Source organism: Oncorhynchus nerka, unplaced genomic scaffold (genome assembly GCF_034236695.1).
Source record: "Oncorhynchus nerka isolate Pitt River unplaced genomic scaffold, Oner_Uvic_2.0 unplaced_scaffold_1523, whole genome shotgun sequence".
Taxonomy (NCBI): Eukaryota; Metazoa; Chordata; class Actinopteri; order Salmoniformes; family Salmonidae; genus Oncorhynchus; species Oncorhynchus nerka.
Window position 1 is genome coordinate 38,231 of NW_027039794.1, and position 25,046 is coordinate 63,276.

The 25,046-nt window shown below is 49.3% G+C and overlaps 1 protein-coding gene across 1 annotated transcript in view; it reads right to left on the reverse strand.

Moving 5' to 3' along the window:
• LOC135568520 (plexin-B1-like) overlaps positions 1–25,046 on the reverse strand; it is a gene marked incomplete at its 5' end in the record, with an annotated part of 95,699 nt that overhangs the window by 36,898 nt on the left and 33,755 nt on the right. The window contains 4 exons of the mRNA XM_065015311.1: positions 1,886–2,103; positions 2,506–2,606; positions 3,636–3,784; positions 17,722–17,880. Of these exons, the coding sequence (XP_064871383.1) occupies positions 1,886–2,103; positions 2,506–2,606; positions 3,636–3,784; positions 17,722–17,880 (627 nt within the window). The remainder of the gene's footprint in view (positions 1–1,885; positions 2,104–2,505; positions 2,607–3,635; positions 3,785–17,721; positions 17,881–25,046) is intronic.

Sequence of the window (25,046 nt, forward strand, 5' to 3'; positions counted from 1 at the left end):
GAGAGGGGAGAAGGAGAGGAGGAGAGGGAGAAGGAGGGGAGGGAGGAGAGGAGGGGGGAGAAGGAGAGGAGGGGGAGAAGGAGGGGAGGAGAGGAGGGGGAGAAGGAGAGGAGGGGGAGAAGGGAGAGGGAGAAGGAGAGGAGTGGGGGAGAAGGAGAGGAGGGAGGAGAGGAGGAGGAGGGGAGAGGAGTAGGGGGAGAAGGAGAGGAGGAGAGGGAGAGGGGGAGAAGGAGAGGAGGAGAGGGAGAAGGAGAGGAGGGGGGAGAAGGAGAGGAGGAGAGGGAGGAGGAGGGGGAGAAGGAGAGGAGGAGAGGGAGAAGGAGGGAGGGAGGGAGGAGAGGGAGGAGAAGGAGAGGAGGAGGGAGAGGAGAGGGAGAAGGAGAGGGGGAGAAGGAGAGGAGGAGAGGAGGAGGGGAGAAGGAGAGGAGGAGAGGGAGAAGGAGAGGAGGGGGAGAAGGAGAGGAGGAGGGGAGAAGGAGAGGAGGAGAGGGAGAGGGAGGAGAGGGAGAAGGAGAGGAGGGGGAGAAGGAGAGGAGGAGAGGGAGAAGGAGAGGAGGAGAGGGAGAAGGAGAGGAGGAGACGGAGGAGAGGGAGGAGAGGGAGAAGGAGAGGAGGAGAGGGAGAAGGAGAGGAGGAGACGGAGGAGAGGGAGGAGAGGGAGAAGGAGAGGAGGGGGGAGAAGGAGAGGAGAAGGAGAGGAGGAGAGGAGTAGGGGGAGAAGGAGAGGAGGAGAGAGAGAAGGAGAGGAGGGGGAGAAGGAGAGGAGAGGAGAGGGAGAAGGAGAGGAGGGGGAGAAGGAGAGGAGGAGAGGGAGAAGAGGAGAGGGAGAAGGAGAGGGGGGAGAAGGAGAGGAGGAGAGGGAGAAGGAGGGGAGGAGAGGAGGAGAGGAGTAGGGGAGAAGGAGAAGAGGGGGGAGAAGGAGAGGGAGAAGGAGAGGAGGAGGGGGAGAAGGAGAGGAGGAGAGGAGGGGGAGAGGGGGGAGGAGAGGGAGAAGGAGAAGGAGGAGAGGGGAGAAGGGGGAGAAGGAGAGGAGGAGGGGGAGGAGGAGAGGGAGAAGGAGAAGGAGAGGAGGAGAGGGAGGAGGAGGGGGAGAAGGAGAGGAGGAGAGGGAGAAGGAGGGGAGGGAGGAGGAGTAGGGGGAGAAGGAGAGGAGGGGGAGAAGGAGAGGGAGAAGGAGAGGAGGAGAGGGAGAAGGAGAGGGAGAAGGAGAGGAGGAGAGGGAGAAGGAGAGGGAGAAGGAGAGGAGGAGAGGGAGAAGGAGAGGAGGGGGGGAGAAGGAGAGGAGGAGAGGGAGAAGAGAGGAGGGGGAGAAGGAGAGGAGGAGAAGGAGAAGAGGAGAGGGAGAAGGAGGGGGGGAGAGAAGGAGAGGAGGAGAGGAGAAGAGGGGGGGAGAAGGAGAGGAGGGGGAGAAGGAGAGGGAGAAGGAGAGGAGGAGGGGGAGAAGGAGAGGAGGAGAGGGAGAAGGAGAGGAGGAGGGGGAGGAGGAGAGGAGGAGGAGAGGGAGAAGGAGAAGGAGAGGAGGAGGGGAGGAGGAGAGGGAGAAGGAGAGGGAGAAGGAGAGGAGGAGAGGGAGGAGGAGAGGGAGAAGGAGAAGGAGAGGAGGAGAGGGAAGGAGAGGAGGAGAGGGAGAGAGGGAGAAGAGGGAAGAGAGGAAGAGGAGGAGAAGAGGAAGGGAGGAGGAGAGGAGAAGAGAGGAGGAGGGAGGAGGAGAGGGAGAAGGAGGGCGAGGAGAGGAGAGGAAAGGAGGAGGAGGAGGAGAGAGATTAGAGTTAAAGACATCTTTGTTTGTTGGTCACAGAAATGTGCTTCTAGAGACTCCTGCAGTGAATGAACGTTTGTGTAAATCGATTTAGACAGCAGTATCTCAGCCTGGTATGATGCTCACCCTGATGAGGAACAGTTTGTTGTTGAGGAGGCTGTTGAGTTGTCCCAGCCCTTGTTCTACTGTCTGCCTGCGGGACTCTGGCAGGTTCAGGTCCTGACTCAGTGGAGCCCCCCTCTGGCCGGGGAAGAACACGCGCTCTGCGTACGTCTTATAGTCCAGGAGAGGAATACCTGGTCCACCCACATCACTACTCAAATCCATCATCTCTGTCATCAGATCTGGGGGAGAGGAGAGGAGAGGAGAGAATAAATTAATCCTATCTGTAAAGGAGAATATTCCTGGTCCGAAATGGCACCCTAACCTCTATACAGCAATACTTGGGCCCGGGTCACTCTCTTTGGGCCCGGGTCACTCTCCTTGGGCCCGGGTTACTCTCCTTGGGCCCGGGTCACTCTCTTTGGGCCCGGGTCACTCTCCTTGGGCCCGGGTCACTCTCCTTGGGCCCGGGTTACTCTCCTTGGGCCTGGGTCACTCTCCTTGGGCCCGGGTCACTCTCTTTGGGCCCGGGTCACTCTCCTTGGCCCGGGTCAACTCTCTTTGGGCCCGGGTCAACTCTCTTTGGGCCAGATAAATTGGGTTTCATTTCAGACTCTACTAAACAGATTGATAGGAGTATTGACCTGTGAACTCCTTCCTGCACTGGTCTCCCACATTGATCTCCAGAGTCTCCAGCTGAACCAGGACCTTCTTGTAGTCTTTCAGAGCCTGTTTGCTCTTCCTCCTGCACACACAGAGAAACAGTTACTTAATGTCAGAGATAACCTCTCACCCCATCTGCACCTCCACATTCTGACACACTGAGATGACGTGTTAGTGTGTGTGTGTGTGTGTTTGTGTGTTCGTGTGTCTGTTAGTGTGTGTGTGTGTGTGTGTTAGTGTGTCTGTTAGTGTGTGTGTGTGTGTTAGTGTCTGTTAGTGTGTATGTTTGTGTGTGTGTGTGTGTGTGTATGTTAGTGTGTGTGTGTGTGTGTCTGTTAGTGTGTGTGTGTGTTAGTGTGTCTGTTAGTGTGTGTGTGTGTTAGTGTGTCTGTTAGTGTGTGTGTGTGTTAGTGTGTCTGTTAGTGTGTGTGTGTGTGTTAGTGTGTATGTTAGTGTGTGTGTGTGTGTTAGTGTGTATGTTAGTGTGTGTGTGTGTGTGTCTGTTAGTGTGTGTGTGTGTTAGTGCGTGTGTCTGTTAGTGTGTGTGTGTGTTAGTGCGTGTGTGTGTTAGTGCGTGTGTGTGTGTTAGTGCGTGCGTGTGTGTGTTAGTGCGTGCGTGTGTGTGTTAGTGCGTGCGTGTGTTAGTGCGTGCGTGTGTTAGTGTGTGCGTGTGTTAGCGTGTGTGTTAGTGCGTGTGTGTGTTAGTGTGTTAGTGTGTGTGTGTGTGTTAGTGTGTGTGTGTGTGTTAGTGTGTGTGTGTATTAGTGTGTGTGTGTATTAGTGTGTGTTAGTGCGTGTGTGTGTTAGTGTGTGTGTGTGTGTTAGTGTGTGTGTGTATTAGTGTGTGTTAGTGCGTGTGTGTGTTAGTGCGTGCGTGTGTTAGTGCGTGTGTGTGTTAGTGCGTGTGTGTGTTAGTGCGTGCGTGTGTTAGTGCGTGCGTGTGTTAGTGCGTGCGTGTGTTAGCGCGTGTGTTAGTGCGTGTGTGTATTAGTGTGTTAGTGTGTGTGTGTGTGTTAGTGTGTGTGTTAGTGTGTGTGTGTGTGTGTGTGTGTGTTAGTGTGTGTTAGTGTGTGTGTTAGTGTGTGTGTGTGTTAGTGTGCCTGTGACTGACCTGTACATGAGGATGATGACCAGCACCACTAGGACCACCACAGCAGCCCCTGCAGCCAGACCCACCTGGGCAGCCAGAGGGACAGGTGAGAGGCCTTCTGTATCATACTGCACTGTCCCCAGGTCTACGTTCAGCTTCCCCATCACCACCTAGAGAGAGGGAGAGAGAGGGAGAAAGAAGAGGGAGGGGGAAAGAGGGGGGAAGAGCGAGGGAGAGAGGGGAAGAGCGAGGGAGAGGGGAAGAGCGAGGGAGAGAGGGGAAGACGAGGGAGAGGGGGAAGACGAGGGAGAGAGGGGAAGACGAGGAGAGGGGAAGAGCGAGGGAGAGAGGGGAAGAGCGAGGGAGAGAGGAAAGAGCGAGGAGGGGGAAGAGCGAGGGAGAGCGGGGAAGAGAGGGGAAGAGCGAGGAGAGCGGGGAAGAGCGAGGGAGAGAGGGGAAGAGGCGAGGGAGAGAGGGGAAGAGCGAGGGAGAGGGGGAAGAGCGAGGAAAGAGGGGGAAGAGCGAGGAGAGCGAGGAGAGAGGGGAAGAGCGAGGGAGAGAGGGAAGAAGCGAGGGAGAGGGGAAGAGCGAGGAGAGAGGGAAGAGCGAGGGAGGAAGAAGAGCGAGGGAGAGAGGGGGGAGGGAGAGAGGAGAGGGGAAGAAGGGAGAGCGAGGGAGAGAGGGAGAGAAGAGCGAGGAGAGGGAGGCGAGGGAGAGGGGGAAGAGCGAGGAGAGGGGAAGAGCGAGGGAGAGAGGGGAAGAGCGAGGGAGAGGGGAAGAGCGAGGGAGAAAGAGCGAGGAAGGGGAAGAGCGAGGGAGAGAGGGAAGGAGGAAGAGGGAAGAGCGAGGGAGAGGGGAAGACGGGGAAGAGAGGGAAGAGCGAGGGAGAGGGGAAGACGAGGAGAGAGGGGAAGAGCGAGGGAGAGGGGAAGAGCGAGGGGAGAGGGGAAGAGCGAGGGAGAGAGGGGAAGACGAGGAGAGAGGGGAAGAGCGAGGGAGAGGGGAAGAGCGAGGGAGAGGGGAAGGGAGAGGGGAAGAGAGAGGGGAAGAGCGAGGAGAGGGGAAGGGAGAGGGAAGAGCGAGGGGAGAGGGGAAGAGCGAGGGAGAGGGGAAGAGCGAGGGAGAGGGGAAGAGCGAGGATGAGCGAGGGAGAGAGGGAAAGAGCGAGGGAGAGAGCGAGGAGAGGGGGAAGAGCGAGGGAGAGGGGGAAGAGCGAGGAGAGAGGGGGAGAGAGGGAAGAGCGAGGAGAGAGAAGAGCAAGGGAGAGAGGGGAAGAGCGAGGGAGAGAGGGGAAGAGCGAGGGAGAGGTGGGAAGAGCGAGGGAGTAATGTAATGCTTTACACTCCAGCCGACGCTTGGCGTTGCACATGGTGATCTTATGCTTGTGAGCGGCTCGGTGATCTGCTGCTCTAACAGCTGGTGCTTAAAGCTAGTGAGGGAGATGTGAGTCTCCAGTTTCAGTGATTTTTGCAGTTCGTTCCAGTCATTGGCAGCAGAGAACTGGAAGGAAAGACGACCAAAGGAGGAATTGGCTTTGGGGGTGACCAGTGAGATATACCTGCTGGAGCGCGTGCTACGAGTGGGTGCTGCTATGGTGACCAGTGAGCTGATATAAGGCGGGGCTTTACCTAGCAGAGACTTGTAGATAACCTGGAGCCAGTGGGTTTGGCAACGAGTATGAAGCGAGGGCCAACCAACAAGAGCGTACAGGTCGCAAGGTGTGGGTTGTATATCGGGCTTTGGTGACAAAACGGATGGCACTGTGATAGACTGCATCCAGTTTGTTGAGTAGAGTGTTGGAGGCTATTTTATAGATGACATCACCAAAGTCAAGGATCGGTAGGATGGTCAGTTTTACGAGGGTATGTTTGGCAGCATGAGTGAAGGATGCTTTGTTGCGAAATAGGAAGCCAAATCTAGAATTAATTTTGGATTGGAGATGCTTAATGTGAGTCTGGAAGGAAAGTTTACAGTCTAACCAGACACCCAGGTATTTGTAGTTGTCCACATATTCTAAGTCACAACAGTGCAGATTAGTGATGCTGGACGGGCGAGCAGGTGCGGGCAGTGATCGATTGAAGAGCATGCATTTAGTTTTACTTGTATTTAAGAGCAATTGGAGGCCACGGAAGGAGAGTTGTATGGCATTGAAGCTCGTCTGGAGGGTTGTTAACACAGTGTCTAAAGAAGGGCCGGAAGTATTTCTGTCGGAAAGATATCAGTTTGTCTCTGTGAATGGCTTGTCCTCTGACAAATCAACTGTACATTTTGGTGTTCCTCAAGGTTCCGTTTTAGGACCACTATTTTTTTCACTATATATTTTACCTGTTGGGGATGTTATTCGAAAACATAGTGTTTCAGACATAAACTCACTAAAAGTGGCAGTAAAAAAGCCTCTCTTGAGAAAGCCAAACCTTGACCCAGAAAACATTTAAAAAACTATTGGCCTATATCCTGGAAGCCTGTGTTGGAAGTGGATGGCTGCAAACTTTCTACTTTTAAACTCGGACAAAACAGAGATGCTTGTTCTCGGTCCCAAGAAACAAAGAGATCTTCTGTTGAATCTGACAATTAATCTTAATGGTTGTACAGTCGTCTCAAATAAAACTGTGAAGGACCTCGGCGTTACTCTGGACCCTGATCTCTCTTTTGATGAACATATCAAGACTGTTTCAACGATTTTCCATCTACGTAACATTGCAAAAAATCTGAAACTTTCTGTCCAAAAATGATGCAGAAAAATTCAGCTTTTGTTACTTCTTGTTTAGACTTCTGCAATGCTCTACTTTCCAGATATACCTGGATATAGCACTAAATAAACTGGCTGCTAGAATCCTGACTAGAACCAACAAATGTGATCATATTACTCCAGTGCTAGCCTCCCTACACTGGCTTCCTGTTAAGGCAAGGGCTGATTTAAAGGTTTTACTGCTAACCTACAAAGCATTACATGAGCTTGCTCCTACCTATCTCTCTGATTTGGTCCTGCCGTACATACCTACACGTACGCTACGGTCACAAGACGCAGGCCTCCTAATTGTCCCTAGAATTTCTAAGCAAACAGCTGGAGGCAGGGCTTTCTCCTATAGAGCTCCATTTTTATGGAACGGTCTGCCTACCCATGTGAGAGACGCAAACTCGGTCTCAACCTTTAAGTCTTTACTGAAGACTCATCTCTTCAGTGGGTCATATGATTGAGTGTAGTCTGGCCCAGGAGCGGGAGGGTGAACGGAAAGGCTCTGGAGCAACGAACCACCCTTGCTGTCTCTGCCTGGCCGGTTCCCCTCTTTCCACTGGGATTCTCTGCCTCTAACCCTATTACAGGGGCTGAGTCACTGGCTTACTGGTGCTATTTCATGCCGTCCCTAGGAGGGGTGCGTCACCTGAGTGGGTTGAGTCACTGATGTGATCATCCTGTCTGGGTTGGCGCCCCCCTTGGGTTGTGCCGTGCCGGAGATCTTTGTGGGCTATACTCAGCCTTGTCTCAGGATGGTAAGATATCAGCACCACTAGGTTGAAGATATCCCTCTAGTGGTGTGGGGGCTGTGCTTTGGCAAAGTGGGTGGGGTTATATCCTTCCTGTTTGGCCCTGTCCGGGGGTATCATTGGATGGGGCCACTGTGTCTCCTGACCCCTCCTGTCTCAGCCTCCAGTATTTATGCTGCAGTAGTTTATGTGTCGGGGGGCTGGGGTCAGTTTGTTATATCTGGAGTACTTCTCCTGTCCTATTCGGTGTCCTGTGTGAATTTAAGTGTGCTCTCTCTAATTCTCTCTTTCTCTCTCTCTCTCTCAGAGGACCTGAGCCCTAGGACCATGCCTCAGGACTACCTGGCATGATGACTCCTTGCTGTCCCAAGTCCACCTGGCCGTGCTGCTGCTCCAGTTTGAACTGTTCTGCCTGCAGCTATTGAATCCTGACCTGCTCACCGGTCACAGACCTATTATTTGACCATGCTGGTCATTTATGAACATTTGAACATCTTGGTCATGTTCTGTTATAATCTCCACCTGGCACAGCCAGAAGAGGACTGGCCACCCCTCATAGCCTGGTTCCTCTCTAGGTTTCTTCCTAGGTTTTGGCCTTTCTAGGGAGTTTTTCCTTGCCACCGTGCTTCAACACCTGCATTGCTTGCTGTTTGGGGTTTTAGGCTGGGTTTCTGTTCAGCACTTTTGAGATATCAGCTGATGTACAAAGGGCTACATAAATAAATTTGATTTGAAGTATACAGAATGGTGTCGTCTGCGTAGAGGTGGATCAGAGAATCACCAGCAGCAAGAGCGACATCATTGATGTATACAGAGAGTCGGCCCGAGGGTTAGTCCCTTTGACACACTGAACTCTGTCTGAGAAGTAGTTGGTGAACCAGGTGAGTCATTTGAGAAACCAAGGCTGTCGAGTCTGCCGATAAGAATGTGGTGATTGACAAATCAAATCAAATCAAATGTATTTATATAGCCCTTCGTACATCAGCTGATATCTCAAAGTGCTGTACAGAAACCCAGCCTAAAACCCCAAACAGCAAACAATGCAGGTGTAAAAGCACGAAAAAAATGCTTTTGACAGAGTCAAAAGCCTTGGCCAGGTCGATGAATACGGCTGCACAGTAATGTCTCTTATCGATGGCGGTTAAGATGTCGTTTAGGACCTTGAGCGTGGCTGAGGTGCACCCATAACCAACTCTGAAACCAGACGTTTCCACTTCACAATAACAGCACTTACAGTTGACCGGGGCAGCTCTAGCAGGACAGACATTTGACAAACTGACTTGTTGGAAAGGTGGCATCCTATGACAGTGCCATGTTGAAAGTCACTGAGCTCTTCAGTATGGCCATTCTACTGCCAATGTTTGTCTATGGAGATTGCATGGCTGTGTGCTCGATTTTATACACCTGTCAGCAACGGGTGTGGCCGAATCCACTAATTTGAAGGGGTGTCCTCATACCTTTGGCCATGCAGTGTAGATACAGTAGACTAACCCTGAGGCTGTGTGTAGATACAGTAGACTAACCCTGAGGCTGTGTGTAGATACAGTAGACTAACCCTGAGGCTGTGTGTGTAGATACAGTAGACTAACCCTGAGGCTGTGTGTGTAGATACAGTAGACTAACCCTCAGGCTGTGTAGATACAGTAGACTAACCCTCAGGCAGTGTAGATACAGTAGACTAACCCTGAGGCTGAGTAGATACAGTATACTAACCCTGAGGCTGTGTAGATACAGTAGACTAACCCCGAGGCTGTGTAGATACAGTAGACTAACCCTCAGGCTGTGTAGATACAGTAGACTAACCCTGAGGCTGTGTGTGTAGATACAGTAGACTAACCCTCAGGCTGTGTAGATACAGTAGACTAACCCTCAGGCTGTGTAGATACAGTAGACTAACCCTCAGGCTGTGTAGATACAGTAGACTAACCCTGAGGCTGTGTAGATACAGTAGACTAACCCTGAGGCTGTGTAGATACAGTAGACTAACCCTGAGGCTGTGTAGATACAGTAGACTAACCCTGAGGCTGTGTGTGTAGATACAGTAGACTAACCCTGAGGCTGTGTGTGTAGATACAGTAGACTAACCCTGAGGCTGTGTAGATACAGTAGACTAACCCTCAGGCTGTGTAGATACAGTAGACTAACCCTCAGGCTGAGTAGATACAGTAGACTAACCCTGAGGCTGTGTGTGTAGATACAGTAGACTAACCCTGAGGCTGTGTAGATACAGTAGACTAACCCTGAGGCTGTGTGTGTAGATACAGTAGACTAACCCTCAGGCTGTGTAGATACAGTAGACTAACCCTGGGGCTGTGTAGATACAATAGACTAACCCTGAGGCTGTGTAGATACAGTAGACTAACCCTCAGGCTGTGTAGATACAGTAGACTAACCCTGAGGCTGTGTGTGTAGATACAGTAGACTAACCCTGAGACTGTGTAGATACAGTAGACTAACCCTGAGGCTGTGTAGATACAGTAGACTAACCCCCAGGCTGTGTGTGTAGATACAGTAGACTAACCCTGAGGCTGTGTAGATACAGTAGACTAACCCTGAGGCTGTGTGTGTAGATACAGTAGACTAACCCTCAGGCTGTGTAGATACAGTAGACTAACCCTCAGGCTGTGTAGATACAGTAGACTAACCCTCAGGCTGTGTAGATACAGTAGACTAACCCTCAGGCTGTGTAGATACAGTAGACTAACCCTGAGGCTGTGTGTGTAGATACAGTAGACTAACCCTGAGGCTGTGTAGATACAGTAGACTAACCCCCAGGCTGTATGTGTAGATACAGTAGACTAACCCTCAGGCTGTGTAGATACAGTAGACTAACCCTGAGGCTGTGTAGATACAGTAGACTAACCCTCAGGCTGTGTAGATACAGTAGACTAACCCTCAGGCTGTGTAGATACAGTAGACTAACCCTGAGACTGTGTGTGTAGATACAGTAGACTAACCCTGAGGCTGTGTAGATACAGTAGACTAACCCTGAGACTGTGTAGATACAGTAGACTAACCCTGAGGCTGTGTAGATACAGTAGACTAACCCTCAGGCTGTGTGTGTAGATACAGTAGACTAACCCTGAGGCTGTGTAGATACAGTAGACTAACCCTCAGGCTGTGTAGATACAGTAGACTAACCCTCAGGCTGAGTAGATACAGTAGACTAACCCTGAGGCTGTGTGTGTAGATACAGTAGACTAACCCTCAGGCTGTGTAGATACAGTAGACTAACCCTCAGACTGTGTAGATACAGTAGACTAACCCTGAGGCTGTGTGTGTAGATACAGTAGACTAACCCTGAGGCTGTGTAGATACAGTAGACTAACCCTGAGGCTGTGTGTGTAGATACAGTAGACTAACCCTCAGGCTGTGTAGATACAGTAGACTAACCCTGGGGCTGTGTAGATACAATAGACTAACCCTGAGGCTGTGTAGATACAGTAGACTAACCCTCAGGCTGTGTAGATACAGTAGACTAACCCTGAGGCTGTGTGTGTAGATACAGTAGACTAACCCTGAGACTGTGTAGATACAGTAGACTAACCCTGAGGCTGTGTAGATACAGTAGACTAACCCTCAGGCTGTGTGTGTAGATACAGTAGACTAACCCTGAGGCTGTGTAGATACAGTAGACTAACCCTCAGGCTGTGTAGATACAGTAGACTAACCCTCAGGCTGTGTAGATACAGTAGACTAACCCTCAGGCTGTGTAGATACAGTAGACTAACCCTGAGGCTGTGTAGATACAGTAGACTAACCCCCAGGCTGCGTGTGTAGATACAGTAGACTAACCCTCAGGCTGTGTAGATACAGTAGACTAACCCTGAGGCTGTGTAGATACAGTAGACTAACCCTGAGGCTGTGTAGATACAGTAGACTAACCCTCAGGCTGTGTAGATACAGTAGACTAACCCTGAGGCTGTGTGTGTAGATACAGTAGACTAACCCTGAGACTGTGTAGATACAGTAGACTAACCCTGAGGCTGTGTAGATACAGTAGACTAACCCTGAGGCTGTGTAGATACAGTAGACTAACCCTGAGGCTGTGTAGATACAGTAGACTAACCCCCAGGCTGTGTGTGTAGATACAGTAGACTAACCCTCAGGCTGTGTAGATACAGTAGACTAACCCTGAGGCTGTGTAGATACAGTAGACTAACCCTGAGGCTGTGTAGATACAGTAGACTAACCCTCAGGCTGTGTAGATACAGTAGACTAACCCTGAGGCTGTGTAGATACAGTAGACTAACCCTCAGGCTGTGTGTGTAGTAGACTAACCCTGAGGCTGTGTAGATACAGTAGACTAACCCTCAGGCTGTGTAGATACAGTAGACTAACCCTCAGGCTGTGTAGATACAGTAGACTAACCCTCAGGCTGTGTAGAGACTAACCCTCAGGCTGTGTAGATACAGTAGACTAACCCTGAGGCTGTGTAGATACAGTAGACTAACCCTGAGGCTGTAACCCTGAGACTGTGTAGATACAGTAGACTAACCCTGAGGCTGTGTAGATACAGTAGACTAACCCTCAGGCTGTGTGTGTAGATACAGTAGACTAACCCTGAGGCTGTGTAGATACAGTAGACTAACCCTCAGGCTGTGTAGATACAGTAGACTAACCCTGAGGCTGTGTAGATACAGTAGACTAACCCTCAGGCTGTGTAGATACAGTAGACTAACCCTCAGGCTGTGTAGATACAGTAGACTAACCCTGAGGCTGTGTGTGTAGATACAGTAGACTAACCCTGAGGCTGTGTAGATACAGTAGACTAACCCTGAGGCTGTGTGTGTAGATACAGTAGACTAACCCTCAGGCTGTGTAGATACAGTAGACTAACCCTGGGGCTGTGTAGATACAATAGACTAACCCTGAGGCTGTGTAGATACAGTAGACTAACCCTCAGGCTGTGTAGATACAGTAGACTAACCCTGATGCTGTGTGTGTAGAATCAGTAGACTAACCCTGAGACTGTGTAGATACAGTAGACTAACCCTCAGGCTGTGTAGATACAGTAGACTAACCCTCAGGCTGTGTAGATACAGTAGACTAACCCTCAGGCTGTGTAGATACAGTAGACTAACCCTGAGGCTGTGTAGATACAGTAGACTAACCCCAGGCTGTGTGTAGATACAGTAGACTAACCCTCAGGCTGTGTAGATACAGTAGACTAACCCTGAGGCTGTGTAGATACAGTAGACTAACCCTGAGGCTGTGTAGATACAGTAGACTAACCCTCAGGCTGTGTAGATACAGTAGACTAACCCTGAGGCTGTGTGTGTAGATACAGTAGACTAACCCTGAGACTGTGTAGATACAGTAGACTAACCCTGAGGCTGTGTAGATACAGTAGACTAACCCTCAGGCTGTGTGTAGATACAGTAGACTAACCCTGAGGCTGTGTAGATACAGTAGACTAACCCTGAGTCTGTGTAGATACAGTAGACTAACCCTCAGGCTGTGTAGATACAGTAGACTAACCCTCAGGCTGTGTAGATACAGTAGACTAACCCTCAGGCTGTGTAGATACAGTAGACTAACCCTGAGGCTGTGTAGATACAGTAGACTAACCCCCAGGCTGCGTGTGTAGATACAGTAGACTAACCCTCAGGCTGTGTAGATACAGTAGACTAACCCTGAGGCTGTGTAGATACAGTAGACTAACCCTGAGGCTGTGTAGATACAGTAGACTAACCCTCAGGCTGTGTAGATACAGTAGACTAACCCTGAGGCTGTGTGTGTAGATACAGTAGACTAACCCTGAGACTGTGTAGATACAGTAGACTAACCCTGAGGCTGTGTAGATACAGTAGACTAACCCTGAGGCTGTGTAGATACAGTAGACTAACCCTGAGGCTGTGTAGATACAGTAGACTAACCCCCAGGCTGTGTGTGTAGATACAGTAGACTAACCCTCAGGCTGTGTGTAGATACAGTAGACTAACCCTGAGGCTGTGTAGATACAGTAGACTAACCCTCAGGCTGTGTGTAGATACAGTAGACTAACCCTCAGGCTGTGTAGATACAGTAGACTAACCCTCAGGCTGTGTGTAGATACAGTAGACTAACCCTCAGGCTGTGTAGATACAGTAGACTAACCCTCAGGCTGTGTAGATACAGTAGACTAACCCTCAGGCTGTGTAGATACAGTAGACTAACCCTGAGGCTGTGTAGATACAGTAGACTAACCCCCAGGCTGTGTGTGTAGATACAGTAGACTAACCCTCAGGCTGTGTAGATACAGTAGACTAACCCTGATGCTGTGTGTGTAGAATCAGTAGACTAACCCTGAGACTGTGTAGATACAGTAGACTAACCCTCAGGCTGTGTAGATACAGTAGACTAACCCTCAGGCTGTGTAGATACAGTAGACTAACCCTCAGGCTGTGTAGATACAGTAGACTAACCCTGAGGCTGTGTAGATACAGTAGACTAACCCCCAGGCTGTGTGTGTAGATACAGTAGACTAACCCTCAGGCTGTGTAGATACAGTAGACTAACCCTGAGGCTGTGTAGATACAGTAGACTAACCCTGAGGCTGTGTAGATACAGTAGACTAACCCTCAGGCTGTGTAGATACAGTAGACTAACCCTGAGGCTGTGTGTGTAGATACAGTAGACTAACCCTGAGACTGTGTAGATACAGTAGACTAACCCTGAGGCTGTGTAGATACAGTAGACTAACCCTCAGGCTGTGTGTGTAGATACAGTAGACTAACCCTGAGGCTGTGTAGATACAGTAGACTAACCCTGAGTCTGTGTAGATACAGTAGACTAACCCTCAGGCTGTGTAGATACAGTAGACTAACCCTCAGGCTGTGTAGATACAGTAGACTAACCCTCAGGCTGTGTAGATACAGTAGACTAACCCTCAGGCTGTGTAGATACAGTAGACTAACCCTGAGGCTGTGTAGATACAGTAGACTAACCCCCAGGCTGCGTGTGTAGATACAGTAGACTAACCCTCAGGCTGTGTAGATACAGTAGACTAACCCTGAGGCTGTGTAGATACAGTAGACTAACCCTCAGGCTGTGTAGATACAGTAGACTAACCCTCAGGCTGTGTAGATACAGTAGACTAACCCTGAGGCTGTGTGTGTAGATACAGTAGACTAACCCTGAGACTGTGTAGATACAGTAGACTAACCCTGAGGCTGTGTAGATACAGTAGACTAACCCTGAGGCTGTGTAGATACAGTAGACTAACCCTGAGGCTGTGTAGATACAGTAGACTAACCCCCAGGCTGTGTGTGTAGATACAGTAGACTAACCCTCAGGCTGTGTGTAGATACAGTAGACTAACCCTGAGGCTGTGTAGATACAGTAGACTAACCCTCAGGCTGTGTGTAGATACAGTAGACTAACCCTCAGGCTGTGTAGATACAGTAGACTAACCCTCAGGCTGTGTGTAGATACAGTAGACTAACCCTCAGGCTGTGTAGATACAGTAGACTAACCCTCAGGCTGTGTAGATACAGTAGACTAACCCTCAGGCTGTGTAGATACAGTAGACTAACCCTGAGGCTGTGTAGATACAGTAGACTAACCCCCAGGCTGTGTGTGTAGATACAGTAGACTAACCCTCAGGCTGTGTAGATACAGTAGACTAACCCTGAGGCTGTGTAGATACAGTAGACTAACCCTCAGGCTGTGTAGATACAGTAGACTAACCCTGAGGCTGTGTGTGTAGATACAGTAGACTAACCCTGAGACTGTGTAGATACAGTAGACTAACCCTGAGGCTGTGTAGATACAGTAGACTAACCCCCAGGCTGTGTGTGTAGATACAGTAGACTAACCCTGAGGCTGTGTAGATACAGTAGACTAACCCTGAGGCTGTGTAGATACAGTAGACTAACCCTCAGGCTGTGTAGATACAGTAGACTAACCCTCAGGCTGTGTAGATACAGTAGACTAACCCTCAGGCTGTGTAGATACAGTAGACTAACCCTCAGGCTGTGTAGATACAGTAGACTAACCCTGAGGCTGTGTAGATACAGTAGACTAACCCCCAGGCTGCGTGTGTAGATACAGTAGACTAACCCTCAGGCTGTGTAGATACAGTAGACTAACCCTGAGGCTGTGTAGATACAGTAGACTAACCCTGAGGCTGTGTAGATACAGTAGACTAACCCTCAGGCTGTGTAGATACAGTAGACTAACCCTGAGGCTGTGTGTGTAGATACAGTAGACTAACCCTGAGACTGTGTAGATACAGTAGACTAACCCTGAGGCTGTGTAGATACAGTAGACTAACCCTGAGGCTGTGTAGATACAGTAGACTAACCCTGAGGCTGTGTAGATACAGTAGACTAACCCCCAGGCTGTGTGTGTAGATACAGTAGACTAACCCTCAGGCTGTGTGTAGATACAGTAGACTAACCCTGAGGCTGTGTAGATACAGTAGACTAACCCTCAGGCTGTGTGTAGATACAGTAGACTAACCCTCAGGCTGTGTAGATACAGTATACTAACCCTGAGGCTGTGTAGATACAGTAGACTAACCCTCAGGCTGTGTGTGTAGATACAGTAGACTAACCCTGAGACTGTGTAGATACAGTAGACTAACTCTGAGGCTGTGTAGATACAGTAGACTAACCCTCAGGCTGTGTAGATACAGTAGACTAACCCTCAGGCTGTGTAGATACAGTAGACTAACCCTGAGGCGGTGTGTGTAGATACAGTAGACTAACCCTGAGGCTGTGTAGATACAGTAGACTAACCCTGAGGCTGTGTGTGTAGATACAGTAGACTAACCCTGAGGCTGTGTGTGTAGATACAGTAGACTAACCCTGAGGCTGAGTAGATACAGTAGACTAACCCTCAGGCTGTGTAGATACAGTAGACTAACCCTGAGGCTGTGTAGATACAGTAGACTAACCCTCAGGCTGTGTGTGTAGATACAGTAGACTAACCCTGAGACTGTGTAGATACAGTAGACTAACCCTGAGGCTGTGTAGATACAGTAGACTAACCCTCAGGCTGTGTAGATACAGTAGACTAACCCTGAGGCGGTGTGTGTAGATACAGTAGACTAACCCTGAGACTGTGTAGATACAGTAGACTAACCCTGAGGCTGTGTAGATACAGTAGACTAACCCTGAGGCTGTGTAGATACAGTAGACTAACCCTCAGGCTGTGTAGATACAGTAGACTAACCCTCAGGCTGTGTAGATACAGTAGACTAACCCTCAGGCTGTGTAGATACAGTAGACTAACCCTCAGGCTGTGTAGATACAGTAGACTAACCCTGAGGCTGTGTAGATACAGTAGACTAACCCCCAGGCTGCGTGTGTAGATACAGTAGACTAACCCTCAGGCTGTGTAGATACAGTAGACTAACCCTGAGGCTGTGTAGATACAGTAGACTAACCCTGAGGCTGTGTAGATACAGTAGACTAACCCTCAGGCTGTGTAGATACAGTAGACTAACCCTGAGGCTGTGTGTGTAGATACAGTAGACTAACCCTGAGACTGTGTAGATACAGTAGACTAACCCTGAGGCTGTGTAGATACAGTAGACTAACCCTGAGGCTGTGTAGATACAGTAGACTAACCCTGAGGCTGTGTAGATACAGTAGACTAACCCCCAGGCTGTGTGTGTAGATACAGTAGACTAACCCTCAGGCTGTGTGTAGATACAGTAGACTAACCCTCAGGCTGTGTAGATACAGTAGACTAACCCTCAGGCTGTGTGTAGATACAGTAGACTAACCCTCAGGCTGTGTAGATACAGTAGACTAACCCTGAGGCTGTGTAGATACAGTAGACTAACCCTCAGGCTGTGTGTGTAGATACAGTAGACTAACCCTGAGACTGTGTAGATACAGTAGACTAACTCTGAGGCTGTGTAGATACAGTAGACTAACCCTCAGGCTGTGTAGATACAGTAGACTAACCCTCAGGCTGTGTAGATACAGTAGACTAACCCTGAGGCGGTGTGTGTAGATACAGTAGACTAACCCTGAGGCTGTGTAGATACAGTAGACTAACCCTGAGGCTGTGTGTGTAGATACAGTAGACTAACCCTGAGGCTGTGTGTGTAGATACAGTAGACTAACCCTGAGGCTGAGTAGATACAGTAGACTAACCCTCAGGCTGTGTAGATACAGTAGACTAACCCTGAGGCTGTGTAGATACAGTAGACTAACCCTCAGGCTGTGTGTGTAGATACAGTAGACTAACCCTGAGACTGTGTAGATACAGTAGACTAACCCTGAGGCTGTGTAGATACAGTAGACTAACCCTCAGGCTGTGTGTGTAGATACAGTAGACTAACCCTGAGACTGTGTAGATACAGTAGACTAACCCTGAGGCTGTGTAGATACAGTAGACTAACCCTCAGGCTGTGTAGATACAGTAGACTAACCCTGAGGCGGTGTGTGTAGATACAGTAGACTAACCCTGAGGCTGTGTAGATACAGTAGACTAACCCTGAGGCTGTGTGTGTAGATACAGTAGACTAACCCTGAGGCTGTGTGTGTAGATACAGTAGACTAACCCTGAGGCTGAGTAGATACAGTAGACTAACCCTCAGGCTGTGTAGATACAGTAGACTAACCCTCAGGCTGTGTAGATACAGTAGACTAACCCCGAGGCTGTGTAGATAGAGTAGACTAACCCTGAGGCTGGGCAGTTTGTTGCTCCCCAGACTGGCTGGCTGTTTCTCAGGAGGTTCACAGTACAGGTGAGTACTGTCCAGTGTCTTGACCTCACACTCCTGGTCCCCCAGCCTGGCTATCACCTCCGCTCGGGTCATCGCACGCGTCAGGTCCGTACCCTGGGTGGAGAGAAATGGGTTAGTCAGGTCCGTACCCTGGGGGGACATGGGTTAGTCAGGTCCTTACCCTGGGTGGAGAGACATGGGTTAGTCAGGTCCGTACCCTGGGGGAGGACATGGGTTAGTCAGGTCCGTACCTGGGGGACATGGGTTAGTCAGGTCCTTACCCTGGGGGGACATGGGTTAGTCAGGTCCTTACCCTGGGGGAGACATGGGTTAGTCAGGTCCTTACCCTGGGGGAGACATGGGTTAGTCAGGTCCTTAGCCTGGGGGGGGGGACATGTGTTAGTCAGGTCCGTACCCTGGGGGGACATGGGTTAGTCAGACCCTTACCCTGGGGGGGTGGGGGGACATGGGTTAGTCAGGTCCTTACCCTGGGGGGGGCATGAGTTAGTCAGGTCCTTACCCTGGGGGGACATGGGTTACTCAGGTCCTTACCCTGGGGGACATGGGTTAGTCAGGTCCTTACCCTGGGGGGACATGGGTTAGTCAGGTCTTTACCCTGGGGGAGGACATGGGTTAGTCAGGTCCGTACCCTGGGGGAGACATGGGTTAGTCAGGTCCTTACCCTGGAGGGGAGACATGGGTTAGTCAGGTCCTTACCCTGGGGGAGACATGGGTTAGTCAGGTCCTTACCCTGGGGGGACATGGGTTAGTCAGTTCCTTACCCTGGGGGGACATGGGTTAGTCAGGTCCTTGCCCTGGGGGAGACATGGGTTAGTCAGGTCCTTACCCTAGGGGGGAGACATGGGTTAGTCAGGTCCTTACCCTGGGGGGGAGACATGGGTTAGTCAGGTCCTTACCCTGGGGGGGAGACATGGGTTAGTCAGGTCCTTACCCTGGGGGGGGGACATCATACAGATAAAATCTGATTTTAAGACCGTATTTCGTCGACCCCCCTGGGGATATTTGACTGTACCAATAAAGACAACAATAAACATACATTTAAATTAATTAATTCCTCACCTCTACAGCGATGACCCCTCCAGGTCTGTATTAATTCCTCACCTCTACAGCGATGACCCCTCCAGGTCTGTATTAATTTATCTCACCTCTACAGCGATGACCCCTCCAGGTCTGTATTAATTCCTCACTTCTACAGCGATGACCCCTCCAGGTCTGTATTAATTCCTCACCTCTACAGCGATGACCCCTCCAGGTCTGTATTAATTCCTCACCTCTACAGCGATGACCCCTCCAGGTCTGTATTAATTCCTCACCTCTACAGCGATGACCCCTCCAGGTCTGTATTAATTTATCTCACCTCTACAGCGATGACCCCTCCAGGTTTGTATTAATTCCTCACCTCTACAGCGATGACCCCTCCAGGTCTGTATTAATTCCTCACCTCTACAGCGATGACCCCTCCTGGTCTGTATTAATTCCTCACCTCTACAGCGATGACCCCTCCAGGTCTTTATTAATTTATCTCACCTCTACAGTGATGACCCATCCAGGTTTGTATTAATTCCTCACCTCTCCAGCGATGACCCCTCCAGGTCTGTATTAATTCCTCACCTCTACAGCGATGACCCCTCCAGGTCTTTATTAATTTATCTCACCTCTACAGCGATGACCCCTCCAGGTCTGTATTAATTCCTCACCTCTACAGCGATGAACCCTCCAGGTCTGTATTAATTCCTCACCTCTCCAGCGATGACCCCTCCAGGTCTGTATTACTTTATCTCACCTCTACAGCGATGACCCCTCCAGGTCTGTATTAATTTATCTCACCTCTACAGCGATGACCCCTCCAGGTTTGTATTAATTTATCTCACCTCTACAGCGATGACCCCTCCAGGTCTGTATTAATTTATCTCACCTCTACAGCGATGACCCCTCCAGGTCTGTATTAATTCCTCACCTCTCCAGCGATGACCCCTCCAGGTTTGTATTAATTCCTCACCTCTACAGCGATGACCCCTCCAGGTTTGTATTAATTTATCTCACCTCTACAGCGATGACCCCTCCAGGTTTGTATTAATTTATCTCACCTCTACAGCGATGACCCCTCCAGGTCTGTATTAATTCCTCACCTCTACAGCGATGACCCCTCCAGGTCTGTATTAATTTATCTCACCTCTACAGCGATGACCCCTCCAGGTCTGTATTAATTCCTCACCTCTACAGCGATGACCCCTCCAGGTCTGTATTAATTCCTCACCTCTCCAGTGATGACCCCTCCAGGTCTGTATTAATTTATCTCACCTCTACAGCGATGACCCCTCCAGGTTTGTATTAATTCCTCACCTCTCCAGTGATGACCCCTCCAGGTCTGTATTAATTTATCTCACCTCTACAGCGATGACCCCTCCAGGTCTGTATTAATTTATCTCACCTCTACAGCGATGACCCCTCCAGGTCTGTATTAATTTATCTCACCTCTACAGCGATGACCCCTCCAGGTCTGTATTAATTTATCTCACCTCTACAGCGAAGACCCCTCCAGGTCTGTATTAATAACTCACCTCTACAGCGATGACCCCTCCAGGTCAGTATTAATTTATCTCACCTCTACAGCGATGACCCCTCCAGGTCAGTATTAATTTATCTCACCTCTACAGCGATGACCCCTCCAGGTCTGTATTAATTCCTCACCTCTACAGCGATGACCCCTCCAGGTCTGTATTAATTCCTCACCTCTACAGCGATGACCCCTCCAGGTTTGTATTAATTCCTCACCTCTACAGCGATGACCCCTCCAGGTCTGTATTAATTCCTCACCTCTACAGCGATGACCCCTCCAGGTTTGTATTAATTTATCTCACCTCTACAGCGATGACCCCTCCAGGTCTGTATTAATTCCTCACCTCTACAGCGATGACCCCTCCAGGTCTGTATTAATTCCTCACCTCTACAGTGATGACCCCTCCAGGTCTGTATTAATTCCTCACCTCTACAGCGATGACCCCTCCAGGTCTGTATTCATTTATCTCACCTCTACAGCGATGACCCCTCCAGGTTTGTATTAATTCCTCACCTCTACAGCGATGACCCCTCCAGGTTTGTATTAATTTATCTCACCTCTACAGCGATGACCCCTCCAGGTTTGTATTAATTTATCTCACCTCTACAGCGATGACCCCTCCAGGTCTGTATTAATTCCTCACCTCTACAGCGATGAGCCCTCCAGGTTTGTATTAATTCCTCACCTCTACAGCGATGACCCCTCCAGGTCTGTATTAATTCCTCACCTCTACAGCGATGACCCCTCCAGGTTTGTATTAATTTATCTCACCTCTACAGCGATGACCCCTCCAGGTTTGTATTAATTTATCTCACCTCTACAGTGATGACCCCTCCAGGTTTGTATTAATTCCTCACCTCTACAGCGATGACCCCTCCAGGTCTGTATTAATTCCTCACCTCTACAGCGATGACCCCTCCAGGTTTGTATTAATTTATCTCACCTCTACAGCGATGACCCCTCCAGGTCTGTATTATTTCCTCACCTCTACAGCGATGACCCCTCCAGGTCTGTATTAATTGATCTCACCTCTACAGCGATGACCCCTCCAGGTTTGTATTAATTCCTCACCTCTACAGCGATGACCCCTCCAGGTCTGTATTAATTCCTCACCTCTTCAGCGATGACCCCTCCAGGTCTGTATTAATTCCTCACCTCTACAGTGATGACCCCTCCAGGTTTGTATTAATTTATCTCACCTCTACAGCGATGACCCCTCCAGGTCTGTATAAATTCCTCACCTATACAGTGATGACCCCTCCAGGTCTGTATTAATTTATCTCACCTCTACAGCCATGACCCCTCCAGGTCTGTATTAATTTATCTCACCTCTACAGCGATGACCCCTCCAGGTCTGTATTAATTCCTCACCTCTACAGCGATGACCCCTCCAGGTCTGTATTAATTTATCTCACCTCTACAGCGATGACCCCTCCAGGTTTGTATTAATTTATCTCACCTCTACAGCGATGACCCCTCCAGGTTTGTATTAATTCCTCACCTCTACAGCGATGACCCCTCCAGGTTTGTATTAATTTATCTCACCTCTACAGCGATGACCCCTCCAGGTTTGTATTAATTTATCTCACCTCTACAGCGATGACCCCTCCAGGTTTGTATTAATTTATCTCACCTCTACAGCGATGACCCCTCCAGGTTTGTATTAATTTATCTCACCTCTACAGCGATGACCCCTCCAGGTTTGTATTAATTTATCTCACCTCTACAGCGATGACCCCTCCAGGTTTGTATCTGTATCTAATTCCCTCACCTCTACAGCGATGACCCCTCCAGGTTTGTATTAATTTATCTCACCTCTACAGCGATGACCCCTCCAGGTCTTTATTAATTTATCTCACCTCTACAGTGATGACCCCTCCAGGTTTGTATTAATTCCTCACCTCTACAGCGATGACCCCTCCAGGTCTGTATTAATTCCTCACCTCTACAGCGATGACCCCTCCAGGTTTGTATTAATTTATCTCACCTCTACAGCGATGACCCCTCCAGGTCTGTATTATTTCCTCACCTCTACAGCGATGACCCCTCCAGGTCTGTATTAATTGATCTCACCTCTACAGCGATGACCCCTCCAGGTCTGTATTAATTCCTCACCTCTTCAGCGATGACCCCTCCAGGTCTGTATTAATTCCTCACCTCTACAGTGATGACCCCTCCAGGTTTGTATTAATTTATCTCACCTCTACAGCGATGACCCCTCCAGGTCTGTATAAATTCCTCACCTATACAGCGATGACCCCTCCAGGTCTGTATTAATTTATCTCACCTCTACAGCGATGACCCCTCCAGGTTTGTATTAATTCCTCACCTCTACAGCGATGACCCCTCCAGGTCTGTATTAATTCCTCACCTCTACAGCGATGACCCCTCCAGGTTTGTATTAATTTATCTCACCTCTACAGCGATGACCCCTCCAGGTTTGTATTAATTTATCTCACCTCTACAGCGATGACCCCTCCAGGTTTGTATTAATTTATCTCACCTCTACAGCGATGACCCCTCCAGGTTTGTATTAATTTATCTCACCTCTACAGCGATGACCCCTCCAGGTTTGTATTAATTCCTCACCTCTACAGCGATGACCCCTCCAGGTCTGTATTAATTCCTCACCTCTACAGCGATGACCCCTCCAGGTTTGTATTAATTTATCTCACCTCTACAGCGATGACCCCTCCAGGTCTTTATTAATTTATCTCACCTCTACAGTGATGACCCCTCCAGGTTTGTATTAATTCCTCACCTCTACAGCGATGACCCCTCCAGGTCTGTATTAATTCCTCACCTCTACAGCGATGACCCCTCCAGGTTTGTATTAATTTATCTCACCTCTACAGCGATGACCCCTCCAGGTCTGTATTAATTCCTCACCTCTACAGCGATGACCCCTCCAGGTCTGTATTAATTGATCTCACCTCTACAGCGATGACCCCTCCAGGTCTGTATTAATTCCTCACCTCTTCAGCGATGACCCCTCCAGGTCTGTATTAATTCCTCACCTCTACAGTGATGACCCCTCCAGGTTTGTATTAATTTATCTCACCTCTACAGCGATGACCCCTCCAGGTCTGTATTAATTCCTCACCTCTACAGCGATGACCCCTCCAGGTCTGTATTAATTTATCTCACCTCTCAGCGATGACCCCTCCAGGTTTGTATGACCCACCTCTACAGGATGACCCCTCCAGGTCTGTATTAATTCCTCACCTCTACAGGTTTGTATGACCTCCCCCTCCAGGTCTGTATTAATTCCTCACCTCTCACCCCCTCCAGGTTTGTAGCCAGGTTTGTATTAATTTATCTCACCTCTACAGCGATGACCCCTCCAGGTTTGTATTAATTTATCTCACCTCTACAGCGATGACCCCTCCAGGTTTGTATTAATTTATCTCACCTCTACAGCGATGACCCTCCAGGTCTGTATTAATTCCTCACCTCTACAGCGATGACCCCTCCAGGTCTGTATTAATTCCTCACCTCTACAGCGATGACCCCTCCAGGTCTTGTATTACCTCTACAGCGATGACCCCTCCAGGTTTGTATTAATTTATCTCACCTCTACAGCGATGACCCCTCCAGGTCTGTATTAATTCCTCACCTCTACAGCGATGACCCCTCCAGGTCTGTATTAATTTATCTCACCTCTACAGCGATGACCCCTCCAGGTTTGTATTAATTTATCTCACCTCTACAGCGATGACCCCCCCAGGTCTGTATTAATTCCTCACCTCTACAGCGATGACCCCTCCAGGTTTGTATTAATTCCTCACCTCTCCAGTGATGACCCCTCCAGTTCTTTATTAATTTATCTCACCTCTACAGCGAGGACCCCTCCAGGTCTGTATTAATTTATCTCACCTCTACAGCGATGACCCCTCCAGGTTTGTATTAATTTATCTCACCTCTACAGCGATGACCCCTCCAGGTCTGTATTAATTCCTCACCTCTACAGCGATGACCCCTCCAGGTTTGTATTAATTCCTCACCTCTACAGCGATGACCCCTCCAGGTCTGTATTAATTCCTCACCTCTACAGCGATGACCCCTCCAGGTCTGTATTAATTTATCTCACCTCTACAGCGATGACCCCTCCAGGTCTGTATTAATTCCTCACCTCTACAGCGATGACCCCTCCAGGTCTGTATTAATTTATCTCACCTCTACAGCGATGACCCCTCCAGGTTTGTATTAATTTATCTCACCTCTACAGCGATGACCCCTCCAGGTCTGTATTAATTTATCTCACCTCTACAGCGATGACCCCTCCAGGTCTGTATTAATTCCTCACCTCTACAGCGATGACCCCTCCAGGTCTGTATTAATTCCTCACCTCTACAGCGATGACCCCTCCAGGTTTGTATTAATTTATCTCACCTCTACAGCGATGACCCCTCCAGGTCTGTATTAATTTATCTCACCTCTACAGCGATGACCCCTCCAGGTTTGTATTAATTTATCTCACCTCTACAGCGATGACCCCTCCAGGTCTGTATTAATTCCTCACCTCTACAGCGATGACCCCTCCAGGTTTGTATTAATTCCTCACCTCTACAGCGATGACCCCTCCAGGTCTGTATTAATTCCTCACCTCTACAGCGATGACCCCTCCAGGTTTGTATTAATTTATCTCACCTCTACAGCGATGACCCCTCCAGGTCTGTATTAATTCCTCACCTCTACA